Below are 27,528 nucleotides of genomic sequence, written 5' to 3' on the forward strand. Positions count from 1 at the left end.
AGGACCTGGTGGCCGGAGGCAGCAGGCAATGCCCGGAGCTGGGCATTCCTGCTGGGGACTTCAGGAGGCTTCAGGAGGGAGGGAACTGGAACGAGGAGGACAGTGCCACGGGTGTGGGGGACAGTGTGTTCCAGAGAGAGGAAAGAGTTTCCACAAAGACCCAGAAGTAAGACAAGACACGATGCTGGGAAGAAGCCAAAAGAGGTTTTGAAAAAACAAGCACAGGGTACCAGGTTGCGGTGTGATAAAAGATACATCTAAACTAAGTCTCAGAGTGAAGAGCCCATCTGTCAGGAATTGGATTCTCCCTTATGAAAAAGAGGATTCACAGGCATATTCCGGAAAGAATTAGCATACTACAGAGAGAACCGCATATCCATGCTTTTTGCAGCATAATTCCGAACAGCTAAGCTATGGAAACAGCCTAGCTGCCCATCAACAGATGAATGTGATTAAGAAAATATGGTGTATGTACACTATTATCTGGTCATAAAAATGAAACTGTTATTTGCAGGAAAACGGTTAGACACGAAGGCCATCGTGTTCAGTGAAGTAACACTTAATATGAAACACCAAACACAGAACATCAGGTATCACGCATTCTCTCTCATATGGGAAATCTAGAAAAAAATTAAAAAGAGAATGACATGAAAGTATTTGGAGAGAGATTATTAAAGAAGACTGGGGAAGGGGGACGGGAAGGAAAAAGGAGGCATGGGGGATGATGAAGTGTTTTACATGCCTGGCTGTGGTGTGAGGCGGGGTGGTAGAGCCACACACCGGTGAGGGAGGCAGGAGGAGCAAGCAGCTTGGGGTCTAGGGTAGCTCCAACACGCTGAGTCCAGGTATTGGTAGGACCTGTAAGTGGCGATGTCCAGGGCTGAAGTGCAGAGAAATCTTGGTTGGATAAATGTGATTGATCACGTTCAGAATGGCAGCTCTCGGCTTAGATTTGAAGATAATTATAACTGGCAAACGTGCATTTGTGGAAAGTATCCAAGTTTCTATGTCACAGAGTTACTTATGTTTAAAAATCATTACTATAGGCAGACATTATGGTTTAGATCTAGAACGTCCCCCCAAACTCTCAAGCGCTCGGAGGTGGGGTGCTATGCTCACACATGTAGCCATCATCCGAGGCCAGCAGGAGTGTGCTGTCTGGAGCGGGCATGACCTGGGAGTGTGTCTCCCACTCCCTTCCCTCTGGGTTCCAGCCACCATGAGGTGAACAGCTTTCCTCCTGGTCAGGCCCTCCCACCACACCTTCTGCCTCGGTGCCAGCAGACCATGGACAGAAACTTCAAAGGCTGTGAACCAGAAGACACCTCTCCTCCCGAGTTGTGGGTGTCAGGTATTGTGTCTGTGAAGAAAATGACCAAGACGCAGATGAGCATGGAAAGACCCACTTCCTTGTTTCTGTACACAAAAGCATTCATATTATATTAATATTAAAATATTACCTTGGTAAGAATATCTAACCCTATGAGGGCAGTTATCCATTTCTTGACTTGACTCCATAAATTAATGTGAAATATATGTATAGTTTAATTGGCAGGCAGGGGCGGAGGGGAAATTAGAAGATCTGAAGTGTGCCATATACAGATACCAAATATCAACAAGGACTATAAACATGTCCTAAACAGGAGCCAAGAATAGTAAGAAGAAAAATGGGGAAAGGGGACTTAGTGACAGAGGGAAGGAGGGAGGTGGGAAGGGGATGGGGTTAAACACAGAAACAGGCTGTTATGCATACACACGGGTCTCCCAAGATGCATGCAGACGTCACGTACTGCAAACACGTGCGGACAACAGCCAAAGCAAAGCCTGCGGAGACCAGAGTGCCCGGAGACACAGAGCAGCTCCGTGCGGGAAGGCCTCCCCTTATCTTCGCGCCTCCTACACAGCCCTCTGCCCAAGTTCCGGGAGAGGCAGAGGCAGCCGCACGCACTGACGTAAGAAGGTGGACGCACACAGTAGCAAAGGGGGAAAGCTGGTCACTTTGCTCCCCATTGAAGGTTTCTCAAAATGTTGTGCTCAGCCAGGCGTGGTGGCATACACCTGTAATCCCAGCACTTGAGAGGCTGAGGCAGGAGGATGGCTGCAAGTTCCAGGCAGCCTGGGGTGAGTTCAAGGCCATGCTGAACCGCACAGAGAAACCCTCGCTCAAAAAGAAAAAAAGAAAAAAAAAGTACCACGAAAACTTAAAAATAAGAAACTCAACTTTATGAAATTCAGAATGCGGTTTACTAAGAAAATTTAGCTATAGAGATCGAAGACGTTACTCCAAGCGTCATGGTACTCAGCATTTCACTGAATGAGCACTGCCACTTTGGGAGTGGGCTCTGGGGAGGGAGAACCCCAAGAACAGATTCGTTTATTTCTGGGGAGCCCCAGGAAGACCTGCGCTACACGAGCAGGAGTGATCAGCACTGCTAGTTCACTCACAGTAGACACAACACTTGCACCTTAGGAGATGGTCCAAGAGCAGGAGAGTGGGGTGTTGCAATCAGAGACTGAGAGAAGGTAGGTCGGTGGGAAATTGTGCCCAACGAGGGCCACCCAAGGGCCTTTAGAAAACCTGGCTGTCAGATATTCAATCTTCAGGCGCTGCTGTTCCAGGCTTTGATATAGCAAACTTTTACCGCCACAAATCTTCATGCTTTCATTAAACAGAGTTTGGATCACTGGTGTTTTACAATTGGGCGTTAGATGAGTTGGAACATGCTCTATTACATGAACGACGGAATAATTACCGAGAATCTCTTTGAAAGGAGTCCTGTGCCTTGCTACGAGGGGATGTATCGGCCAGTTTTCTCACTGCTGAGACAGTACCCAGCAGCCGCTGCTTAAAGGACTCGTTTAGGTTTCACTTGGCTCACATTTGATGGGGACTCGCTCCACGGCGCCAGGCTCCAAGGCCAGGATTTCCTGGGGGAGCAAAGCTGCCTGGCTCCCGGCAGTGGGGAATCGGTGGAGAGAGAGCAGCAAGGGACCAGGCAGAGCCGCCAAAGCACACCTCCATGACCCACCCGGCACACCTGGAAGTGCGCCGCCAATCCCTGCGGCAGATCCCAAAGCCAATCAGGCAGACATTCCACCCTACCTGCCACGGGAGAATTGATCAAAACATGTCATTTAGAGGTAAAAACTATCCAGTTTTCTCTAGGAAGCCCTTCAAGTCCATTATGTTACCTCATATAATGCTAATTTCAACATTTTAAGGCAAATGGTAAAGACACGCTGGTAACAAAAGTGCACTCTTAGTGCCCTCTAGTGGACACTGTTGGCTTCACGACGCACTTGCTGGAGCTCAGCGAAACTTTCCATGGAAGGAAAAGCTCTGCCATTGTACTGTCCTCTCTTCTTCCTTATTCCCGTCTTACCCCGCCCCCTGGTCGCTAAGTTGGACTTTCTCAAGTGATTTCCATGTACCTGTCAGCTTCCCTCTGTCTTCCAGAGTCTTCTGGGATTCCCACCTTCCCCACCTCCTCTTTCCAAAAGCCTGCAGCAGAAGCTGGAGAAGGGCCGTCACAGAACTACACTCTCCACTACGGAAACTTTTGAGGCTAGCAGTAGACTCTTTCTAGTGCTACTAACAGCATGGTTTGTGACTGATTTCATCTGCTCTGATTTGTGTACTTATTTGGGGAAATAAAACGGAAGGACTTAGATTTGGATGGCTGTCACTATCCGGGGTCAGCTGGAAAGGGAGTGCTCTGGTTCTGTGTGGAAGTGTGTTTCAATTCCCACTCTTCAGGGCATTCTTGCTGCATTTAGAACTGTGGCTTCAGTCATTTTAATCCATGTCTGAGGACAGCCCACTGCCTTCTGGCTCGCATTACTTTCGTGATCTATCTATCTGTGCAAGTACTACTATTATTAAAGGTAGTTTCAGAGGTGGGGTGCACCTCAGTAGTAAAGTGCTTGCCGAAGAACAAGCGGAGGATGGAGGAAAGGAGGGGAGGAGCGCATGTGGGCTTGTTCTTCTGGATTCAAGTGTTTCTGCCTTTGTGCTATCTTTGACTTTCGGCAGTTTTACTACGACGCCTCTGGATACTGGTGCATCTTTTTATTTATGTTATTTGGGATTCACAACGTCTTGAACCTATAACTGATGTCTGTCTCTCAAAACTGCTTCAGCGTTACCATCTCTCTCTTTTCATTTATGACTCAAATAATGCACGTTAAGTATCTCTGAGTCCAATAGTTCTCTTACCCTTTTCCCTATATTCCACCCTTTTTCCTCTCCTTGCTTCAATTTAGATTTCCTCTGACTTACATTTATTTTTTTTGAGACAGGGTCTATGCACCCCAGGCTGGCCTTGAGCTCATGGTGCGTGCTCTCCCTGCCTCAGTCTCCCGAGAGCTTGGATCACAGGGGTGCGCCTCGTGCAGCACACTTGTCTTAAAAGCCAGAACAGAGCTTTGGCTCCAGGCTGCTTCCTCCTGAGTAAAAACTCACAGGCAAAGCAGCCCCAGTAATGCTGAGCTCATCTGTCCACATTTTGGCTCTTGGAAGATGTTTTCTTCTATCTTGTTCAGGCTTTTTACTTCTCTTTAGCACAAAGGCTGAATTACCTAGTCTGTCAAAACCAGCACAAGTCTGTAATACAGTTGTTTGTAATCGGTTCAAAAGTTTTTACCTTCCTCTCCATGAGACTAAACATGGATTATCCACATTTGTAACCAAGCATCAGCATGACATACTTAAAGACAAAATTCATTTGTTCATGTACAACAAAGCCATCAAGAAGCTTAAACACAAAGAGTGAGTACTTCATTTCTGGAAAGGTGATGAGAAAGCTTTCACAGATCTGGCTGGTACCTGCTACATATGGTTGGCATTTATTGGAAATAAAACCAGGTTTAAAAAAGGCATCTAATAAATCTATACAGTGAATAGCATGTCTTTATTCTATTTACAGTACATTTGTTATAAATATAATACATTTTTGAAAAGCTTATTTTTAATTAACTTGAGATTTTTATTTTAAACAGATCAACTCAACTGTTAAAGTTATATAATAAAGAATATGATTTTAATGACAAACAAATCTCATCGCGAAATAGTGCACTCTACACTGAGATGAACAAGGAAAGAAAAATCAAATCTCTTTCAAAACTATATCCAAGGTATAAGGAAAAACTTTTCTCTTTACAAAGTTATGTATAAGCCATAGGGTCCACCAGAGACCGAAATATGAAGACTCTATAACCGAAATTCAGAACTGATTTTAGAGTACTGTGTGAAGCCAGACAGGAAAATTTGTATTTAACACTCTATAGAACTTCACAGTAAAGCTGGGCTTTATAGACTAATGGCTTAACAGAATATTCCCACAAAGGCCTTTTCTTCCTCATCTCCTAATATTCACATACCATCAACAAGCTGTAACAGCAGATTTAGACATTTTTAAGATGGGGCTTAATAAGGTGCATGGATACGCTGAAATTCTGTAATATGAGCATGTAAATTACCAGGTTTAAAGAAATAAAAAGAATATAAGTACTCTTAGTCCAACGTGCTTTGCATCAACAAAATGACAAGTTGAAGTATTTTTGCAGTGATCAGACACCAACCTCCATAACAAGTTAGGGACTTCAAATACTGCTGTAAACCCATTCGGCAAAATTAAACTGATTCTTGTGGATTTGAGTATGAACTTGCAAGCTGTCATACATTACTGATGATAATCAGGGCAGGCATGGAGCTCTGCTGACTCGTTTCAAACACTGTAACTTGGTCCGATAACTTAGCAAACACCCTAGGAGTCCCAAGGTTATAAACACCTGTATGAACAAAGCATGCTTTCAGCTGCAGACTGTGAATCTCCTGGCTTTTAAGCTGAAGTTTATACTGTGTCTGTCCGAGCCACGTGAATGATCCATGGATCTCCAATGCTTCTGGACTAGAGGAACAAAATAGTAAATTCTAAGATTTTCCTTTATGAAATTTCCCCCAAAGTCCCATTAACATACACTTTTCATCTAGCACTTCTATGTTTAGAAATTATGTTATGAAGTAATGGTTTTACTGTAATAGCTGACACGCATTAACAGTTACTGTTTTCTAGGCACATGCTAAGCTTGCATTATTACCCAGTGGAGTATTGCTCATTTAATGCCCACAACGGTAGCTAGTATGATGGAATCTGCTTTGAAACCTGAGCTTTCAGTTACCTAATTACAAAAATACATGGGCATGTGAGAATGTCTTATAATAGTAAAATTTTATAATATAGAAAATAATCCAACAATAAGGCACTAATTATTTATTATACAAACAATCAAATAATGTGTGTGGATTTCAGAGAGCTGTCCCAAATGCTGTTTGGATAATTGCACAATAATATTTGGTATATATATCAATTATTTTTCTAAGAATCCAAAAAGGACCTGGCTCTAGGAATATCAAGTATAGCAGTACAGACCTGAGTTTTGTTGTTTTGTTAAGTATGACTTTATTTTTTAAGAGGCTCAGGAAGGGTTTATTAGGCAGAGATTTTAGGATGCACCCAAGACTGGAATGTGGGCACTCAGAAAAATGAGATGCCATAACGTATTATTTTATGATCAGGAAAAACCTTTAATATTTCTCTAACACTTCTGCAATACCCACACACAGAGAATCAGGGCATGCTTGAGTGGCTTTATGCACACTAGGTAATTATTTGCATAACTTCTAAATGTCAAATTGCTTTCAAATCATAATAGCCTTAAACTACAAAATAATCTTTCACTAAATAAATCTTTACCTTGTGGTTTTATGCCGAAGATCAACTATTACATCTACATCAGCCTTAGAACAATTTGAAAGTAAAAGTGTGACAGGTACTAAACAAAGGCTATGGAAAAAAAATTAAAAAGGTTAGTTGTATATTCTTTTTTTTTTTTCTTGAAAATAGCATTTAAGAATATCTAATGAAACATAAGCTCCTTAAAAACAAACTTTGAGTAAGGGAAAGAATAAAGTTGGAAAAGTATTCAAAATAATTTATTTTGTACATAAAAATACATTAATACAATGTCTCAACATCTAAATATCTACATAAATATAAAAATACTATATACTTTGTAAACAACACTGTAAATATCTAAACATATACTTTAGAAACAACACCATAAATAACATAGACTTCCCTAAACAAAACCTAAGATGATAATTTAGAAAACGTCCCCCAGGGCCAGGGATATAGCTCAGCAGCACAATCGCCTGCCTGGCAAGCACAAGGTCCTCAGTTCAATTTCCAGTACCAAAAAGAAAACATCCCCCGGTATGTACTGATACAGGCCCTGACCTCTGCCATTGAGCTCACTCAGCAAGGAGGGCAACAGGCCGAATGAGGCCTCCAATCTACAGCATTTTGTTAGGTTAAATTCCGATGCACAATTTGTAGGCAAAGCAAAAAACCCAGGAGTTTTACACTACTCACTTCCAATTTGATCCTCAAATGTCCAACACTTTGTGCCTTATCAAAATGCTTCTAGAAGCAATGTGAACATCTGGATGTCTCCTGGTCCAACATGAAACACACCTTCGTTTTTCCTCTTCCTCCACTCACTAACTCAGTGAGCAGCTCCCACATCTATGCCAGCAGAACTAGGGATCAGCGCCCACTGAGCCCCCTCCTCCCCAGCCAGTTCCCCACCTTCCTCACGTCCTGTCGATTCTCTCCCACAACCTCTGGGACCGGGTTATTACTCTCTTACAAGGTCACATCATCACGTGTCTGGGTTTACAGCAACAGCTTCATACTCAGCATCTTGATGCAATCCCATCTCTAGGCCAGTGTTTCCCACACCTGAGCACGCAGAAAAATCACCAGGTGGACACGATTTCTGATCCAGTAGGTGTAGAGAGAGGCCCCTCAAAGTGGCATTTCTATCAAGTTGCCACATGCTGCTGCTGCTGCAGCGGCTGCTGATGTGGAATCACATTTTGAAAATGCATGCTTTGAGCCGGGCATGGTGGCATACGCCTGTAATCCCAGCACTCGGGAGGCTAAGACAGGAGGATCATTGGGAGTTCGAGGCCAGCCTGGGCTACAAAGTGAGCTCAAGGACAGCCTGAACTGCATAGTGAGACCCTGTCTCAAAAAGACAAAAAAAAAAAAAAGCGTGCTTTACACAAGTCTTTCCGAAGAGCCACAAACTGCCTACAGATCAAACTGTTGACAACTATTCCCTGACTTCTGTGTCTAAGCATATGATCATTATTAAAGGCCTGGGCCTATAGTAACATTGCTAGAGTTCAAATATCAGTTTAACAACACTGTACCCCACTCCTCTCACTGCAAGTTGGGAATAATAATGGTACCCGCTACCTTTGGGGTTTGCTGTGGTGACTGGGTACGATAAAACATGTAAGAACTGAGAATGACTGGCACATGCTCTCAAGCTCCACAAACAGCACCTGACATAACCTATTACTTTGAAAAGTTTGGGCTCAGGGAGAAGTTCCGTGGTAGAGCTCTTGCCTAGCATGCACAGGGCCCTAGGTTTGATGTGCAAAATGAAAAGCCTATGGCACTTAACATGATTCAGATGTTTACTGCTGGTCACCTATTTTTTCTTACGTTCTCCTTCCACTTCCTCCCCCATGTCTATATTACTCTTTTCCAGAATTCCCTTTCCATTAAGAACACCACCCAGTCCCCCCCTCCCTCTCTATGTTCCTGGCTTCCTCAGCAGCCTTCTTAGCAACAGCCATTGTTTGTTTTTTGAGATGGGGGTCTCACTATTCAGTTCAGGCTGGTCTTGAACTATGTAGCCCTGGCTGGCCTCAAACTCGCAGGGGTTCTCCTGTCTCAGCCTCCCAAGTGCTGGGATTACAGATGTGCACCATCACACCCCACTCAGATGCTGTATCTCTTCCAACATCTTTCCCTATCTTAAAGTTTGTGTACGGGTAAACCCACTCGGGCCCCCTTTATGTCCCTCTCTTGGATAGAAGCTTTCTTTCCCTCAATAAATATACTCTTCTCTTAACCTCCGTTGCTCCTAAAATTCGTTATTCATTCTAGAGTACACAAACTCGTCCCAGATATCATTCAGGTTGGAGTTTTTATTTTCCTGTATCATTTTGGAGTTTCCCACCGAGGTCCTTGCAGGGAGATTTAAAGCTATATGCCTACACAAGATGAAAACGCCTGGTGTCTCTTGAGGGCCTTTAGACAGACCCTCTGGAGAATATCTCTGACTGCCCATCAACAACTACTACCCCTTTCCGCCTGAAGATACCAAAGCGGTCATCACCCGTTACTCCCTCACGGCAGTTCGGGTTACTTCTTCAGAGAGGGGAATGTTACAGGCAGCAGAGTTAGACAGAAGTATTATAGGCAGTCAGAGGGGCCAGGCTTTCAGAAGAGCCAACATGGAAGACAGCATAAGATACCTGTGGGCCAGACCTCAAGACAAACCGACTAAACAATGCACCCACATACCTCCCTAGGGATGGACATCAGGGATTGATATTCTAAATAGGTAGCAATCACTCTGAAGACTCCCTGACCCAATCCCTTACAGGAAAAGCCCCTGTTCTGTATTTATGCCCACTTGCTATGTGACTCGCATCCCATTTGATCCCGATTTAATCAATTTTACCTGAACAATTCTTATTGGCTGACCATAGTTTCGTCCATTTTCCCCTACCTTGGACCTGCCTCACCTCGTGGTTTTACTCTGTAAAAGTTCCCAAAAAAGACAGAGTGCTGGGTAACCCACTCAGGGCCCCCTTCTGTCCCTCCCTTGGACAGAAGCTTTCTTTCCCTCAATAAATATAGTCTGGTCTTAAAAAAATAAAGTAAAAAAAAATAATAAAGTTTATGTAGTTTTTGCCTCCCATTTTGTTTCTGGCAGTACTGGGGATGAAACCCAGGGCTTCTAAGAGCTGCTAAGCAAGAGCTCTATCAATGAGCTACCTTCTAGCCAATTTTCACCTTGAGACAATCTTGCTAAGTTGCCTAGGCTGGCCTTGAGCTTGTGATCCTCCTGCCTCAACCACCCAAGTAACTGCAATTACATCATACCAAGCTCAGTGTCATTTCTTAAACTTTCCAGATGCTCTTTTTCTTCCTTTCCTGTAAGGATGTCTTCATTCCTGTGTCATGAACTATCCCAAAGCTTTTGCTCTTTTTTTCTGTTCCTATACTGCGAAAGCACATCCTCGACAGTATCGTAGTACAGCAGATTCTCTTTAGAGGGAAGAAAGAATATGAACTTTGAAATATTTAAAATAAAGATGCGGTTTGAAACAAGCGCTTCCTCCTCCATCTGCAAATTGATCTGGCGCCTGGTGAGAAACACTTCCCTAGCTCCCTTTCCCACGTCATCCCCCAGTTTCAGTTTAAAAGCTTCAGCATGGGTTTGCTTTCTTCCTTTCAGCCCCAAATCTTGTCATCATTTTGGACAACTACATCGAGGGAGACGACTCGGTCACCGCCCGCTCACATCCTGACCTGCCAGCCCCCTAATCTCCAGCACTATCCGAACACTCAGCAGCCCAACGCCATGACCGTAAAGCAGCTACCTCTCAAGTAATACTCAGTCCCCCACTCTCCAGCCATCTCAGTCACTCTCTCTCATCTGCTCTTGAGGTTCACCAGGACGCCCCAGCTACTGGAACCTCTACTTCAGTAGTTCAGTCTTGGTTACTGGGATGACTGTGACTACCGTTCAGCAGTTACTCACTTCCTTACCTTCCTACTGTGTGGACTATGGATCGATCTTAGTGATTACTGAGATGATACTACTTGGACTATGAAATATTTGTATCTTTGATGCAGCAGAGGCCTTAAATGTGTATTTGCAATTTGGTTCACTTTTTGTACTCCACAGATATTCAGTGAAAAGGTGACTGCTGCCCACGGACTAATCCCTGAATATATATGGCACAATGTAAACCTGACCTTCCTCGGGGGCCAAACTGCTTTAGCCTTCAGCAGTCACCCTACAGACCCAGAAGCACAGAAGAAAATGCCTTGCTGAAAGCTACTGCATCCTGCAACAGCGTGATGGGAAGCACTGTTGCATCAATAATGGCTGCACTCATTATCTGACCCTTCTGGAGGATGTTAAACTGTTAACCATTTCTTTCTTGACGTGTTCCCACTCAGTCTTTGAGATAAAACCATTTTCTTGTTGCTCTTTTCTTCCCGATTCCTTCCTTGTTCCCATCCGGTCCTTTTCATCAGTTCCTCTCCTCACAGCCCATCTCCCAGGTGTTACTCGTCAACATCTTTCTCGTCCTATCCCACCCATACTCCAGCCCTGTCCAGGGCAATTTAAACCTGCCCTAAAACTCATATACCTTTCCATCACCACATACAAGCTGGTTTTACTAAATGTCCCTCCACCTTGTATCTGGAAACTGGCAACCTTCTGAAGTGCTATCAAATTTAGCATGTGTTATTTCTAGAATTTTAACTCTACATATTCAAGCTATTTACCAAAATCATGAGCACAAAAGCACTATTCCTCAAGAAATGTAGCGATGAGTAAATCTTCAGGAAACGACTCTCTAAATTTGACGTGTTAACTGAGCCCGTACTGTACTCATGCCATAGATTTGTGTCTAAAACAAAACGATGTATTTATATCCTTGTTTTTCACATAATGATACAACTGCTCTTCACACGGAAACTTCTGGCAACTCACAGCTGCTGAGGCACTGCACATTCTTAACCATGATGAACAGAAACGGGAACTGGGAAGGGTAAACTACTTCTCTTTTCCAATACTTGGGTTGATGCACTGTCTGAATAGATAAATGTGTAGCCACATCTTTGTATGCGTACTGTAGACAAGCTTTAACAAAAATAAACTTCAAACCTTTTTTGATGAAATGGATGATTAAATGTTTCTGGGTAGTGAAGACTCGTTTTAATGAGATTAGAAAGCTGCTCTACAGATAGTCTTGAGGAAGCCGCAGTGTTTTCTGTCCTGAAAAATTTTAACAGCTCCATTTCTGGTTGCTCCTGAAAAAAGACAAGAAGAGATTTATAGAAATAAAAAATTCCATTTTGTACACACATATATGAAGTTACAACCAGTAGGTATGAAGCATGAACAGCACTTTTTCTATTACTTAATCTAACAGCTGCCATCATTTGCAATATAATCTAATAAAGATTTTAGGATCCAAAATCATTTACTCCTTCCCTACTTAGTGCTGGAACCCCAGCAACTTCACGTTAGCTTTGTGATCTTGAGTAACTTACTTAATAATTTAAGACTTAATTACCATACATAAAACAGAGCTCATAACAGTGACCATTTCAAAGGTTAATGAGACTCTCATCAAGAAAAACTGCTTAGGACTTTGGCTGCAGATTTCAGTGTACAGCATCTTTTTCAATAGTGGAAGATCCAAAAATGGCTTGAAATTTCATTTTGAAAATATACTGCTACACTTTATATAATTACAGTGTCTCAAGTATATTAGCTTAAGGTTAACATGGAAAAAGTCAATATAGTCTGTACACCATATTAATCATTCTCTAAATAAAAACAGAGATATCCTGTATTATTTTCTATTTCCCTCATCATTTAGAGAATTTTGATTTTTAACTTCCTGCTACCCTACCTGATTCTGATCTATACCCAAATACTAGTCAACTATAGCCAATTGGCCAAATGCAGTCTGCCTTAGTTTTATAGCTGTTGTATCTATTGTTATCTACTTACACAGATTACTTTATTCCCTAGTATCAAATAAAAGACTTTTCTGTACCTGAACACAATTTTTTTTTTTTTTAAAAAGCATTTCTATACAATAACATATTGCAGCTGGGTATGGTGGCATGGGCCTGTAATCTCAGCACTGGGGAGGCTGAGGCAGGAGGATCGTTGTGAGCTCAAGGCCAGCCTGAACTGTATAACAAGACCCTGTCTCAAAAAAACACAAAAATAAACAAAAAAAACGTATCGCGGACTTTAAACAAATTTTGACTAGCCAATTACTCAAACATGAGACTGATGTACTCTTAGTAAGCTAGTAATATTAATGCACATCTATTTTAAATGGAGTTAGCTGCTTGCCTTTCAGGAAGCCTCAAGAAGTAACACATTTACCTTGGTAGTTTTATTCTTTTCCACAGTCACTCAGCCTTAATAGACTCAACTATTTAATCTTACAATTTTCTTGGCGCTGATTTACAGTTAGATGTTAAGTAACTGTAACACAGTGCCCCCAGATGAATGTATGAAGTCTGAATGTCAGGATAATGTTGACCAGTGTCAGGTGGATCCCCTCCATGACAGAGGTTAACTGATGCTGCACTATTACTAATGTGGGTGAGTAGAGCCCACTTAGCTATGGAAATGTCAGGGTGCATACCTGCAATGTCTTCTTTTTGTCAATGTTTTTTCTTTTGTTTTGTTTGAGACAGGGTCTCGCTATACAGTTCAGACTGGCCTTAAACTCACTTGTACCTAGTCTGGCCTCCAACTCGCCATGATCCTCCTACTTCAGCCTCCCAAGTGGTGGGATAACAGGCGTGTACCAGACACGAGGCTCTTGAATGACTTCACCAATGATCAATTCCTGGTCTGCTGCACAGCTTCTTTCTTTAGTTTTGTTTTTTTCTCTCAGGCTGAATTCAATTTGTATACAACTGGGAATACTCTCCTGAGACACCTTGCGTATCTCTCCTCAGATTCACTAAGGAGTTTTTTTAAAAAATATGAATGAATCACTTTATTTTAAATAGTTCTATAGGGCAACATATGTTCATTGCATAAAAAATTCATGCACAAAAGGTAAAAGAAAAAAGGGAAAATACCTTAAGATATCCCTTTTATAGGTTTTTAAGGAAAAATGCTTTTAATGTGCTAAATGCAAAATACAGAACAAATGGGAATCAGACTTGAATCTGGTGAGTATAAATAAGGCACACACAAATTCCAGGAATAAGAGTCATTCACCATATACTCATGCTCTGGTCAATGATAAACTGTATGTACGGTGCCAGTTCCAAACAGAGCTGAAAAACTCCTATTACCTAGCTGCAGCTATCAACATGTGCTAGCAGAGTATGCTACTGTGTTTGTGGTGATGCTGCTATAAACAAACCTACTGCCAGTCATATAAAAGTACAGTGCGTACAATTATGCACGGTACATAAAACTTGATAATAAACCAACTGTTACTGGTTTATATATTTACAACATACTCGTCATCACTTCTTTAGAGTATACTCCTTCCATTTACAAAAAAGAATTCTGCAAAATAGTAGGCTGTATTATGCCAAGAGTACCTTCATGTCACTTACATTTATGGTCTCTCTCTGGGGATTTTTTTTTTCCCTTCACAATTGAGGATCTAAACCAGGCATGGTGGCTCATGCCTGCAATCCCAGCATTCAGGAGGCTGAGACAAGAAGACTGCTGTTGAGTTCGAGGCCAGCCTCAGCTACATAGCTAGACTTTGTCTCCAAACAATAAAAATTAAAAAAAAGAACTGAGGCTCTAACCAGGGCTTCAAGCATGTCGGTCAAGTACTCTCCCACAGAGACACACTCACAGCTGTTTCTGTTGACTTCACCATTTTCTGTTGTGTTTTATTTAATTTTGTGTAACTTTTTTCACGTCCACTCTGAGAATTTTTAAGCAAGATTAAGTAGTATCTTAGGAAAACCGACAGCATATAAGTGCTTTATTAATGTACAATTCCAGAGGCTGCCCTTTATGTTTTACTTTAAGCTCCCTAGAGTTCTGGAGTAGTGTGATCCTGTCACAACAAATGAGAAAATACAGAGAATATGGTTCTTTTCTCTCAAGCAGATCAATTCTTTTGGTAGTTATGATTTCTAGTTTCAACACGTATCTTAGGAAACCCCAAGGTCATAAATGTATATTAATACTCTTATAAAGCTGCTAATCAATTTTATCTTATTGAAAAGGGTTTTACTATGCAGTTCAGGCTGGCCTTGAACTCACATTGTAGCCAACACTGGCCTTGAACTCGCAGCAATCCTCCTGCCTCAGCCTGCACAGTGCTGGGATCACAGGTGTGTGCTACCATGCCCGGCGCAATTTTAAAATCAATATTCATTTCTAATTTTAATCAGTCTTCTGTCACCAACCCCTGACCAAATCCTAATATGAAAGTCTGAAAAAGCCAGACCCGTTTAAAAACACAAAAATCAGCTACACACAAAAATCCCCACAAGTTAACAAGCAAACGCCTTAACAAACCATGTTATTACCTGTTTCTGAGGATATGAGAAGGCTTCCTTTCCTATTGTGTGAAGAATAACATGGTGCTGACCTTCCAAAATCAGCTGCTTACTGTCTTCCACAACGTATGCCTAAAACATGCAAAGGTAAAATGGTCTTTTTAAATAATCTGGGAAAACGGAACATGGACCATCAACTAGATAATATTAAGGAATTACCACTAATTTGGTTGAATAAGATAACAATACCGTGGGGTCACATTAAAGAGAAAATCTGGGAAAAGCATAAAGTTTAGCAGTGGAGTGCTTGCCTAGCATGTGTAAGGCCCTGAGTCCACTCCCCAGGACTTCGGCGGGGGGGGGGGGGGGGCGGGGGGGCGGGGGGGGAAAGGCCCTCATCTAGGAAAGCCCTCTACTAGTGAAGTCTTTCATCCCCCACAATTATGTATGATGTACAGTTGCACTGTGTCATTAAAAAAATACAATGCCTACCAAGTGGAAGGACCTGGGTTCAACCCCCAACACCAGACCAAAAATAAATAAATAAATAAAATAAAAATCCCTACAGGGCTAAAGATATTGCTTAGTGATACAGAAAGTGTTTACCATGCTCCTGGGTTCAATCCCCAGCCCAAAAAACAAAATGAAACAAAAACAAAACCGCCAGCAAACAATAAAGCAAGGTAAAAATGAAAAAACAAAATAAATGACATATGACTATTAACAAAATAAGGGCTGTTGGAGCTTGAGTAATAAAGTGTCTAGAGGTTTATAGCGGTTTCCTTACTCACAGAGTAGAGATGCCCCAGAATAAAGTCTAACAATACCTCCTTTCATAAAGGTTATCATGTCCACAATATTCTCAGTAACACATAAATAAAACACAAATAAGTCATCTAATTTTAGTCAGAAAAAGTCACAGTGAAGATATTAAAAACAAGTTATAAAAAGATTTCAATACTGACAAAAGTTTCAAAGTAGTATGTATTTTGTTCTTGAGCTTAAGAATCACACAACTCTACATGAGGCTTGCTGGACTAGATTAGGAGCACCTACCTTCCACAATATCACAATATTCAAATCCACTGCACTGCACTTTTGAATCAGTCTCACAGCATCCTCTACCGCATGTTTTTCTGTATGCACAGACAACTGAGTTTGTGGCTTTTTCAATTCAGAGGATAAACTTCGATAAAAGAAATCTGCACATGGGCTTGCTGAACTTATTATCTGTCAAAATAAAATCATGTCTACATAAATGTTTTTAATGAAATATGTCCTGCCAAAAATTTTTGTATCATTCATTTAAATATATCCTGCCAAAATTTATAATTCTTAAACTTATATGTATCTTCCAAAAAGTTTATTCAATAATTTCTAGTCAATGTGGTCAAAACCTGGAAGGCCATTTGAACATCTCAAAAGATTTAGTAAAAATTACCCAGAATTTTTTTTTTTTGTTGGGGGGGGCATCTTTTTGAGACAAGGTTTTGCTATGCAGTTCAAGCTGGCCTTGAACTCACTGTGTAGCCCAGGCTGATCTCCAACTCATACCAATCCTCCTGCCTCAGCCTCCCAAGTGCTGGGATTATAGGTGAGTGTGCCCAGCTATTTACCCAGAATCTTCAAAGCTGTCACCTCAGAACAATCTATACTTCAATGAACTTCTCAATACCCAGGGAGAACGAATGAAGAAATGTTGAAAATAAATATTTTAGTATTAAAATAACAAAAGTGTTTATTATTCAGATACTTAAGAGCAGCAGGCAATATCCAATCAAATAGAATGGAGAGGGGGCTGGGGATTTAGCTCAGCAGCAAAAGCGCCTGCCTGGCAAGCGCAAGGTCGTGACTTCGGTTCCTAGTACCGGAGAAAAACCAAAAACTGAGATGTTTTCTGCTTCATTTCTTTTTAGTTCATTTCCTCCAAATTCTCGGAGAAAAAAAAATAAAAAAAAAAAAAAAAAAGAAATAGAATGGAGATAGTTAGTGGCCTTAACTTGGCTTTTTTACTTGAAGAGAGAGCACATAATAAGTTTAACTGACTCAGACCTATAGAACTTTCCTTAATGACTGGAATACTTCCTTGGCAGTTAAAGCTCTATGCTCATTATTTAATGAATTTCAGGCTATGTATATTCATGTGGATGTTAAGCTTAAAGACTTTTCAATATATTAAATATTAATAAATATACATATTTGCCCCTTTATGAGTAAACTTCAACTGGTAAAACGCTGCCTCAAAATTTTCTCCTTCATCTGTAGTTCTCGATACATTTCATTTATTCAACCAGATTCACCAAAGGAAAAAATAACTTTCCTTCTACCCTCTTCAATACTTTTACATAAAATTACTTAACAACAAATACAATAAATGTTATAATCCTAACGTAATAAGGGTCCTACTAATAATTCTAGGGATTTTAAATTTTTCAAAAGAAATGAACAAAACAACTGAAGACCAGAAAGCTGTATTTAACCTTCCAGAGCACAGTATCTCCAAAAGTACATGTTTTGGAATTACTGGGCTTTTGTAGCCTTGAGGAATTTCTAAATAGCTCCATTTTTAGGTGGTCAAAGACTGTCACAAACGTTGAGTCAGATGAAAGCCAATGGTAAGATAATACAAAATAGCAAAGGTAAATATCGGGAATAAGAGCACAAATAAATCATCCCACTAACAGCATACTCTTACATAGTACTGCAGGTCCAGTATTCTGCCAACCAGGTCCCCAGACAACCGCTTCAGATTATCTGCACGGCTCCTTAAAAATGCATAACCCCAAACCCTGCCCAGCACACAGTGAACCTGTTTGAGTCGGGCCAGGGGGAAGCAAAGCCTATAGTCTGTTTACAAAGTCCTCTAGGTCTCTGATACTTAAAACTAGGTTTGTAGACAAACGAACTCATCATCGTCTAGGGGCTTTAATAGTTTAAAATCCCAAGTTTCACTCCAATCATATTATATTATAATTTGCATTTTAACAAGATTCTCAGTGCATATTTTTAAAGTCTGAAAACCACTGTCCTAGGTGACACACATAATTTAAGATGGACTATCACTATCCTAGACAATTATATTTTTAAAATCACAACAGAACCTTACGTATTTAGATTATACGGGTCTCAGCACCAGATGATATGCCAAAACCCTGGGGCTGAACATGCATCTAGTCCACTGCGACCACTTTTCCTAACAGCGGCGTTCTCTCCATCCCCTCCTCCTCTTCCCCTCCCGTTTCCCCTCCTCTTCTGAGATGAGGTCGCTCTAAGACACCCACTCTGGCCCCAAATTTGTAACCCTCCTACCGCAGCCTTCTAAATAGCTAACATTACAACTTTCACCACTATGCCCAGCTTAATCCTACTTAAAACAAAAAACAAAACAACTAAGGACTATACTTATTTCAAGTGATCTTTTCAAAGGAAAGTTAATTTTAAATAACTAATTAAAACAGCATTCTCCATATAGCATATTCAATTTGTTTTAGGAACTGAAGGCAGGTTACAAGATTCAGCAAAGTTGAGAAATGTACATTCTCCAGATTCAGGGATTCTGAAGCAACAGTTTTGCCAAAATACCAGATATTCCAGAACTATGACTTTAAAACCAAACACTATTGCAGCTATTGGCATACCTGTTCATTTCCAAAGATGATATCTGCAAAGGTGTACTTTTCTGAAGACCGTGTGGCACCTAAAGAACAGGGAAACAAACTAGGTATTTCACTGCCAGAAAAATATGAAGTGAACACTGAAGGAAGTGCAAAAGTGAAATGAATTTACCTTCTCTTTCATTACATCTTATTGCCTTGAAGCAAAACTTTCCTTTTTCCCTACTGGCAAGTTTGGCATCTAGGAAAAGGGAAAAAACAAAAATGCTTCTAACTTTAGGATGTAGTAAAATCTAAGTCATTATTCAGACTTCCATAAGCTGGAAAAAATTTGTAATTATAAATAATATTTAATGAAAAATATCTTTGCTTTCTTTTCAATGAAATGAATTTTCATTAACCTCGTAAGAATAAAATCCAAATTTTCTCAAAATACATGTGGCATGCATTCCTGTGTGTGTGTCTACTTAACATTAGGGAAGTTTGAAAGACCAGAAGCTGGGGGTCAAGGAGCCTATGATCCCGTTACTCATCACTTCTTTTTATCCTCCAGTGTTTTTCCATACGTATGATCTCTACCAATTACATGTACGTACTGTGCAATGGGTGTGTTTTCCCACTGCTGCCGACACTTCTAGAATGCTAATGTGAGTATATCTTAATGACAATGAAACTAAATTTTTCCACAATGAACATAATCATGCAATAAATGTCTCTGAATATAAGGATTTCCCCCATATTTTGAATTCTTTTGTATAAATTCCAAAAATACAAATTAATGTGAGATTAAGGGTTTAAGCATTTACATCTCTTTTGAAACACACTGTACAATTCTTGTCCAGCAGCAAATTATCATTTTGCCAGCTTCCCATCAACCTTACAACCACCAGGCATGCTAACAATACTGGCAGGATGACACACTGATAAAATGATTCTGAAAACCATTTGTCAATATGCCATATATATGACAAGTATGCACATCATTTTTCTGAATGTTATATAAGAATAAAAATATTCAAAGAAAGTCAGCCAGAACATCGTTTTGGCTGTACACAGAAGAACCAGCTTACACTGGTGAAGGAAGCAGACAGGAACCTCCATAGTCTAGTCTATGGATTTACACCACTTCAGTATTTGACAGTGATCGTCTTCTCAGGTATGGGTTTTGCAAATAAAAGGAAGAAAAAGCAAGTAGAAAATATGTGGAAGGAATAGTTAGATGAAAAAGATTAAATCAAAATAGGTACAATAATTTGATTTACTGTCATGCAAACAAAGGAAAGCATAATTTAATGCTTAAAAACGTTAATTCTGAGCCCAAAGTGATGGTGCACACCTATAATCCTAGCACTTGGGAGGCTGAAGCAGGAGAATCAGTGCAAGTTTGAGGCCAGTCTGGGCTACATAGTCAGTTCAAGAGCAGCCCGAATTACAGAGCAATATCTTCATGCAAAAAACTGTAAAAAAAAGTGAATTTTAAAGAAGGCACCAATAATCTTATGATATGCTGGTATTCAGAAAAATCAAGCAATGAAGATGTCGGAATTTACTATGAAAGGAAAAGGTACAAACCTTTGTTTTCAGAGAGATTTACTGATTTCTGCAACTTCCAGTTCTTGCTGCTACTTGATACTTGCACTATGTGGAACTCCTTAACACCTGCTTCGCTCTATCAAAAAGAAGAGTCATTAAGGATGTAAATTAAATATTACAATGAAAACAAAATTCAGATGCTATCAAAGTCACTATCAATTAACATCACATGAAATTTCTATTTTGAAATGAAGTAACAATATACATTTCGGAAAGTTATTTAAACCCCTCTTAACAAGTAAGAGAAAAAGGTCAGTCAACACTCTACCCAAGAAAATTGCTTACCTAACGTACACCCTGTAGTAAATATTAAAAAACCAAGTTTTTCAGTAATTAGAATCTATCATAATAGGTTATTGGTAATATTTACTGGATCAAAAATTATTTGCAACTGGGCATGGTGGTGCATGCCTGTAATCCCAGCACTTGGGAGGCTGAGGCAGGAGGATCATTCGAGGTTAGCCTGGGCTTTACAAAGTGAGCTCACAGCCAGCCTGAACTGCATAGTGAGACCCTATCTCAAAAAAAGACCAAAAAAAAAAAAATTATTTGCTACCAATTTCTCAAACTATGGCATTTTCTTTTATTTTTCTGATCTAAGACATCTCATTTAGATGTAAGAAACAAAAAATGTAAGAAACAAAAACTCAAGAAACCACCTGAATACAGTCAATGCACATATACTTAAATTGTACGTAACTGTTATTCTTTAACACCTCAAATTATTAAAATTTTCTTACTGAAGTAATAAGCATATTAATTTTTCGAAAATCACCAACGTATCAGTAATATAACCCTAAACATCCTTTAAAAAGTGACCTTACAGCCAGGTGTGGTGGTGCACACCTATCATCTCAGCACTTGGAAGGCTGAGGCAGGAGGATCGCTGTGAGTTGTTTGTTTGGTCGGTCTTTCTGAGACAAGGTCTCACTATGCAGTTCAGGCTGGCCTTAAGCTCATTCTATAGCCCAGGCTGGTCTCCAACTCGCAATGATCTTCCTGCCTCAGCCTCCTGAGTGCTGGGATTACAGGTGTGCACCACCATGCTGCAACTGGAAAGTACTTTATGAGATCTCTTTTAGACTGCGTTACTGGCACCTGGAGCTACACTGTATAAACGTGTATTAATATCAGCAGATCCTGCCAGGCATGGTGGCACACGCTTGTAATCCCAGCACTCAGGAGGTTGAGGTAGGAGGATCCTTGTGAGTTTCAGGCAGCCTAGGTTACAAAGTGAGCTCAAAGCCAGCCTGAACTGCATAGCAAGACCCTGTCTCAAAAAAAACAAAAAAATAAATAAATAAATATTAGCAGATCCTTTATTTGAAGACTGAGGCATTAAGTTATGGATATGTTTACATACTTTTATATGAATACTCCTAAATTCATAGTTTAAGCTGTCTTGTGAGTGAAAAAAACCTATTACTAAAAATAATGCAAATATTTTAAATATGATTAAAAATATAATTCGGCTTTAGGCCAACTTACAGTATTGGTATTTTCCACATCCACAAAGACTAGCATATTGTCTCCTTTGCCGTCCTCATCTTCAAGTGCATTACTTCTGCAGACAGTGGCTTTTACATTCAAAGACCGGCTAGTACAAATGACTGCAGTATGTCTTAATATTCTATGTCTGAGGAAGTTAAAAAAAAAAATAATTTTAAGAGCCTCTCCCTACATTATAATTGTGTAAGTCCAACTCAAGATTTTAGGAATGAGTGACTCTCAGGAACATTTATAATCTAGAAAAATGAAGAATACAATAAAAATTACGCTGTTCACCTAACTTTGGTTCAATTCTTTCTTCTCAATTTGGAGGAAAATTATTACTGTCCTTGCTCTAGGCTTTCCCCTGCTCATCAAACTCGTCTGCGTAATACCTGGAAATAATCCCCACCCAATGCACTGTAATCCCCTGATCAGTGTGCTATGACCCCAAGCCTCACTTCTGGGACAGTGACTCAACTACAGGGCAGTAACCGGCTTCCGGTAGGGAGGCAGGGCTGGTAGGAGGGGAGACTGGCGCAGGGTTGGGAAGGGTTTATCTCCCTCCCGGCTCTGTGCTCTGCATCCTGCACACCATGAGGTGAGCAGCTTTCCTCCGCTCAGACCCTCTGTCACATTGCCTCTATGCAGAAGCCTCTAGAACACAGGCTGAGATCTCTGAAACCAGAGCAGAAATAAACCTCTGCGGCTTTAAATTGAGTGCAGCCAGCTGTGCTCCAGTGAAGAGAAAGAGCCCGAGACACAGTGGCTCTGAACTTACTGAATGAGACCGCAGCCATCCAAACTTCACCTTGGCATGCGAAGATCTCCACCACACCACTGTACATTTCAAAGGTTTACCCCCCTTTAATTGTTTCACATGAAGTTTACACTCTGCTGACTACTCAGTTCAGAGTCTCTAACTTACAAATCTTTACTCATGCATAGAGACACTCCCCCGGGAATGCCCAAATCCTGCCCATTTGACATTCAACTCCTGAAATCTTTGTCTTTTTTTTTCCTATTAAGTTTATTGGTACAGTTGAGATATACATAGTGATCACATTCACCACAGGGAATCTGCACCTGTCTGTGATATCTTGATTCCTTTTTCTCCCACTCTCCTCCCCTCCCTTCAAGCCTCTTCCCCTCAATTACAAACCTCTGTTTCCATTTCATCCTTCTTTGTAAGCTCATTTTACCACGAATGTACTCCATAACCCTTCCACAAAGCTTTTCTTGACTACTGCAGCTAAAGTAACCCCTCCCCCATCTTAAGGAGAATGAGCAATTAAGTAGGACCTAGAATGTACCCATACTTACTGTACTCTTCCGTTTTTCTCCACACAGTAAGTTTTATAAGATATTTAGATTTTTTTTTTGGTACCGGGAATCAAACTCATGACCTCAGGCTTGCCAGGCAAGCACTTATGCCGCTGAGCCATATCCCCGGCCCTAGATATTTTCTTTTTTTTTTTTGTCTTTTTGAGACAGGGTCTAGCTATGCAATTCAGGCTGAACTTGAGCTCACTTTGTAGCCCAGGCTGGCCTTGAACTCACAACAATCCTCCTGCCTCAGCCTCCCAAGTGCTGGGATTACAGGCATGCACCACCATGCCCAGCCCTAGATATTTTCTTGAACAAAATAAATATAGTATCTAAATTCCACTGCCTTGATATCCAAATCCTGAAATCTTTACTGTCCTTGAAGGTTTACTGCACCACTTAAACCACTAAACACAAAGCCGTCACTGACCACCTTGGCTACTGCACTCCCTATTACCTTAAGGAGAATTAACACTGAGGTCCTAAAATGTATCCATACTTAAAAATATTACCCCATTTTTGTTCTCACAGTAAGTTTTATAAGATACTTAGACATTCCACTGAATAAATGCAGCACAAGTCTAGTTAATTCTGTAAAAACAACAATGGCACTATCACAAATAAAATATTTTGCTGTGCAGTATACAGGCCCGAATCTGATGAGCCAGTCAGTTTTGATTTCTTTTTTTTTTTTTTTTTTTGGGGGTTTTTTCTCTGGTACCGGGAACCGAACTCACGACCTTGCACTTGCCAGGCAGGTGCTTTTGCCGCTGAGCTAAATCCCCAGCCCCAGTTTTGATTTCTTCAATGACCATCCATTAGTAACAATAACCATCTGTTCTGAAGATACTGTATATACATGGAGCGGGTAGGGGTAGCTAAGAAGAGAATAAAATGATTTTCTTATAAAGAATAATTGTAGGCAAGTTGGTTCATATATAAATAGAAGTCTATTTTATTAATAAATTTATAGTAACTTTTACTACAGTAATTTCATATCAAAGAATCATGAAGTTTACAGATGGAAGCAAATAAAAAGTTCAGCACAATTAAATTTTTCCAACTTTTGGCTACTTCACCTTTAGTGCCTATGTGGGACAAGTTTAGACATAAACATTGCTCATAATTTGGGACAGGCAATTTCTTGATAAACACAGTATATTTACAAATATCAAAATATTTATTGAAACATACATATGAATACTGAGCATAGAGCTTAAATTAGAAAGTTTCATAACACTCACCGTATTTTAGGCTGCTTTTTCACACTTTCATAGTAAAATAAAAAGTTAATTTCATGGACACCTTCTTCATCAGGCCCACGTAACCACATCGGTAGCTGCACTGACGCTCCCGGCAGAAGAACGGTGTCAGGAAGGGGAACAGGAATCACCTCTGGCTGACTTCCTATGCCAATGCCAAAGTCTACAGAAGAGGCTGACGATGTGAGCGCTGTGCACACAGAGGCAGAGTCTGTCACAACGGTCTTGTAAGCACTACAGTTTTCAGAGGCTGAGGGGCTCAGTGGTGTTAGAGCAGCAGTGTTACCACCAAAGGTAAAGAACTCGGGACGTTTAGAAACAACCTTCAATCCAGTAAGAGGACAGCTGCTGACATTGGCAAACTCTACATATGCTTTTCGGATTTCTCCACAGAGGAGCCCTGTAGGAAAATGTATAAAGAACACCTGCATTGGAGGGAAAAAACATTATTATATGGTCTGTTAAAAATTCTGAACCACTAATGAGCAACACTTTAAGATGTCTTTCTTTACTAACGGTTTATTAGTATTTCATTACTTTTCTTTGACACAAGAAGTATTAACTATTTAGAAAGTATTAACTATTTTAGAAAATATGAGACAAAGAGATCAATGTTCCTTTGCGACTCAGATTCTGAGTTACGAATTAAAGGTAAAATACTAGCAACAAGAAGGTTAGCATGTTAAAACTTCCACAACTTTGTAGGTTATAACCTAGAAAAGTTACAAGTAATTTAACACGGCTACGTGAATTAAATAATCAGTCTGATAATTCTTGTCATTGTCAATGTAAAAAGTAGCTCAACTATTTATATACATCAGTAAGATGAAAAGACAACCCTGGGTCTTAAATAAGGAGAAGACAGAGACCTGTGGTTCCAGAGCCATAATTTTCAAGTCCAAATGGCTCCAAACAACCTCACGCTTTTAGCAATTCAACATGAGGGTAAAACCTGGCCAAAGTAACGGGAAGCCTCTATTTATAGACTAAAAACTAAATAGTTATTGCATTTACACTATTTGAAAACTGTCTTTAGATTCTTACTCTGAAGAAACCAAAAGCAGAAGTTATGGTGAAAACTTATGAATACAATTTAATGCATGAAAAGGTAAAAGGAAATACACTGTAAAATTCATCTTTGTAACACTCATAAAAAAGGTCTCTAGTCCTAAATCCATACCATCAAAAAAAAGGTAGATAAATGGATAAATGTATATTCGTATGTTTAAATTAAACTAAAATTAAAATTAAGCTAAAATTAGGGTATGGACCTACTGATTTTTCTATGCACTTTACAAGTTTTTTTGTTCAATCAACAAAACACCAGTTATTACGTAGAATAAGTGGTCCTCTGCTCTAAAATATCCTCTTAAAAAAGAACTGCATGTGGAGCAATGATTATTTTTTAAAACTATGATTAAGAAAGGAGCAAAGATAAATACAGAACAAGTAACATACAAATAAGGTGAATGTAATTTAAAGGCTCTTGAGTTCAGTATTTTAAAATCAAAGCCAGCCGGGCGAGATTGCGCACACCTGTAATCCCAGCATGCGGGAGGCTGAGGCAAGAGGACCACTGCAAGTTCAAGACCAGCCTGGGCTACAAAATGAGCTCAAGGCCAGTCTGAACTGCATAGCGAGACCCTGTCTAACAACAACAACAACAATAAAAGACAAATATAATCAACAACAATAATAGACAAATATAATCAACCAACATTTACTTCCACTTTCACTGTACTATATGCAGAAAAATTTCTAAGGGCAGGTAATTAGGGATGAGGATTAAATAACCTAAAAGTAAGCTTCTATCTACAACACCATGTTATCTGAGAAGCACTACATTTAACCACCAGTTATACACTTCACAATCTTAACAAATGAAGAGCAACTAAATGGTGTGACTAAATGAAAATTATAAACTAGTAGAATTATTTTAAAATGCCTCTTTTCGCTATCCTCCACTAATTTATTTTGATAACTTCAACCACAGTGATAAGGATATTCCCTTTTAGAAGTAAGCTGTCACAAATTCATATATATTTCCCAACAAATGTTTGTTAACTATTTCTAAGCTGTAAGAGTGATTAGCACTAAATTTGAACACTAATTCATTTCATCTTCAGGCATTTTAATCTTAACTACTTAAAATTATTACTGTGGGAACTTGAAAAGCTTGGACAAAAGTCCATGAAAAAGAACAGCTGAACACTCTAAGAGGTACGTGCTTACCAACTTTACAAAAAAACAAAAAGCCAAACATATGGTACTGACACAGAAATGAAATATTATCAAACATGCTAAGTAGAATATAAAAACAAATAGATCTGGGTACTTTCAAGATATTAGTAAAAAGAAAAAAGACACCAGTAAACAGAAAGATGCGTAATGAGTTGCCCATTCCATATTAACAGGATGAGGGCTGGAAACAGACAGACCTCCCCATGCCAGAGATGGCGAACCTTTTAGAGATGAGTGCCCAAACTGCAACCCAAAATTGCACCTGAACACTGAGGGTTTAGTTTAGAAAAATAATGCATAGCCAGGTGTGGTAGTGCACATCTGCAATCCCATTACTTGGGAGGCCGAGGGAGGAGGATTGCCACTAATTCGAGGCCAGCCTGGAGACTATATAGTGAGACCATCTTCAAAAAAAAAAGACGAAAAATAACGCATACACTAACATCTTTTGTCTTAAAAACAAGTAACATGTGTGCCATAGGTTTGTCACCACTGCCTTGTACCTTCTTGACACTCAGAAAAGTGCATTCCTTCAATTTAAAACACAAAGACATTAAAAAATAAAACTGAGGCATGGTGTAGCTCAGTACTACAACCTCTACTTATCACAAGTTAGGCTATAGGTTGATTCCCAATACCAAAAAAAATAAAATAAAATGTACAAGTTTTGACTAAGGAAGGCTGTTATTACTACAAAATGTAGAAAAGACAAAGTAACAGATTATCAGACATGACTTCATAAATATTAACCTTAACATGATGAAAGATAATGTATCAAAGTTAAAACATGTAGTTGTGAGCTCAAGGCCAGCCTGAACTGCACAGCAA

General features: G+C 39.9%; 1 protein-coding gene across 3 annotated transcripts in view; it reads right to left on the reverse strand.

Moving 5' to 3' along the window:
* Positions 1–4,891: 4,891 nt before the first annotated feature.
* Positions 4,892–27,528, reverse strand: part of Trappc8 (trafficking protein particle complex 8) — a gene marked incomplete in the record, with an annotated part of 92,627 nt that continues 69,990 nt past the window's right edge. For 2 of the 3 annotated variants that reach the window (XM_005372747.2, XM_005372745.2), the window contains 10 exon segments: positions 4,892–5,909; positions 6,756–6,845; positions 11,830–11,975; positions 15,207–15,308; positions 16,233–16,406; positions 18,815–18,873; positions 18,963–19,031; positions 20,363–20,459; positions 21,872–22,019; positions 24,442–24,884. In XM_005372747.2, the coding sequence (XP_005372804.1) occupies positions 5,675–5,909; positions 6,756–6,845; positions 11,830–11,975; positions 15,207–15,308; positions 16,233–16,406; positions 18,815–18,873; positions 18,963–19,031; positions 20,363–20,459; positions 21,872–22,019; positions 24,442–24,884 (1,563 nt within the window). 3 annotated transcript variants of the gene reach the window in all.

This window comes from Chinchilla lanigera, unplaced genomic scaffold (genome assembly GCF_000276665.1).
Source record: "Chinchilla lanigera isolate Chin_1 unplaced genomic scaffold, ChiLan1.0 scaffold00001, whole genome shotgun sequence".
NCBI classification, from domain to species: Eukaryota; Metazoa; Chordata; class Mammalia; order Rodentia; family Chinchillidae; genus Chinchilla; species Chinchilla lanigera.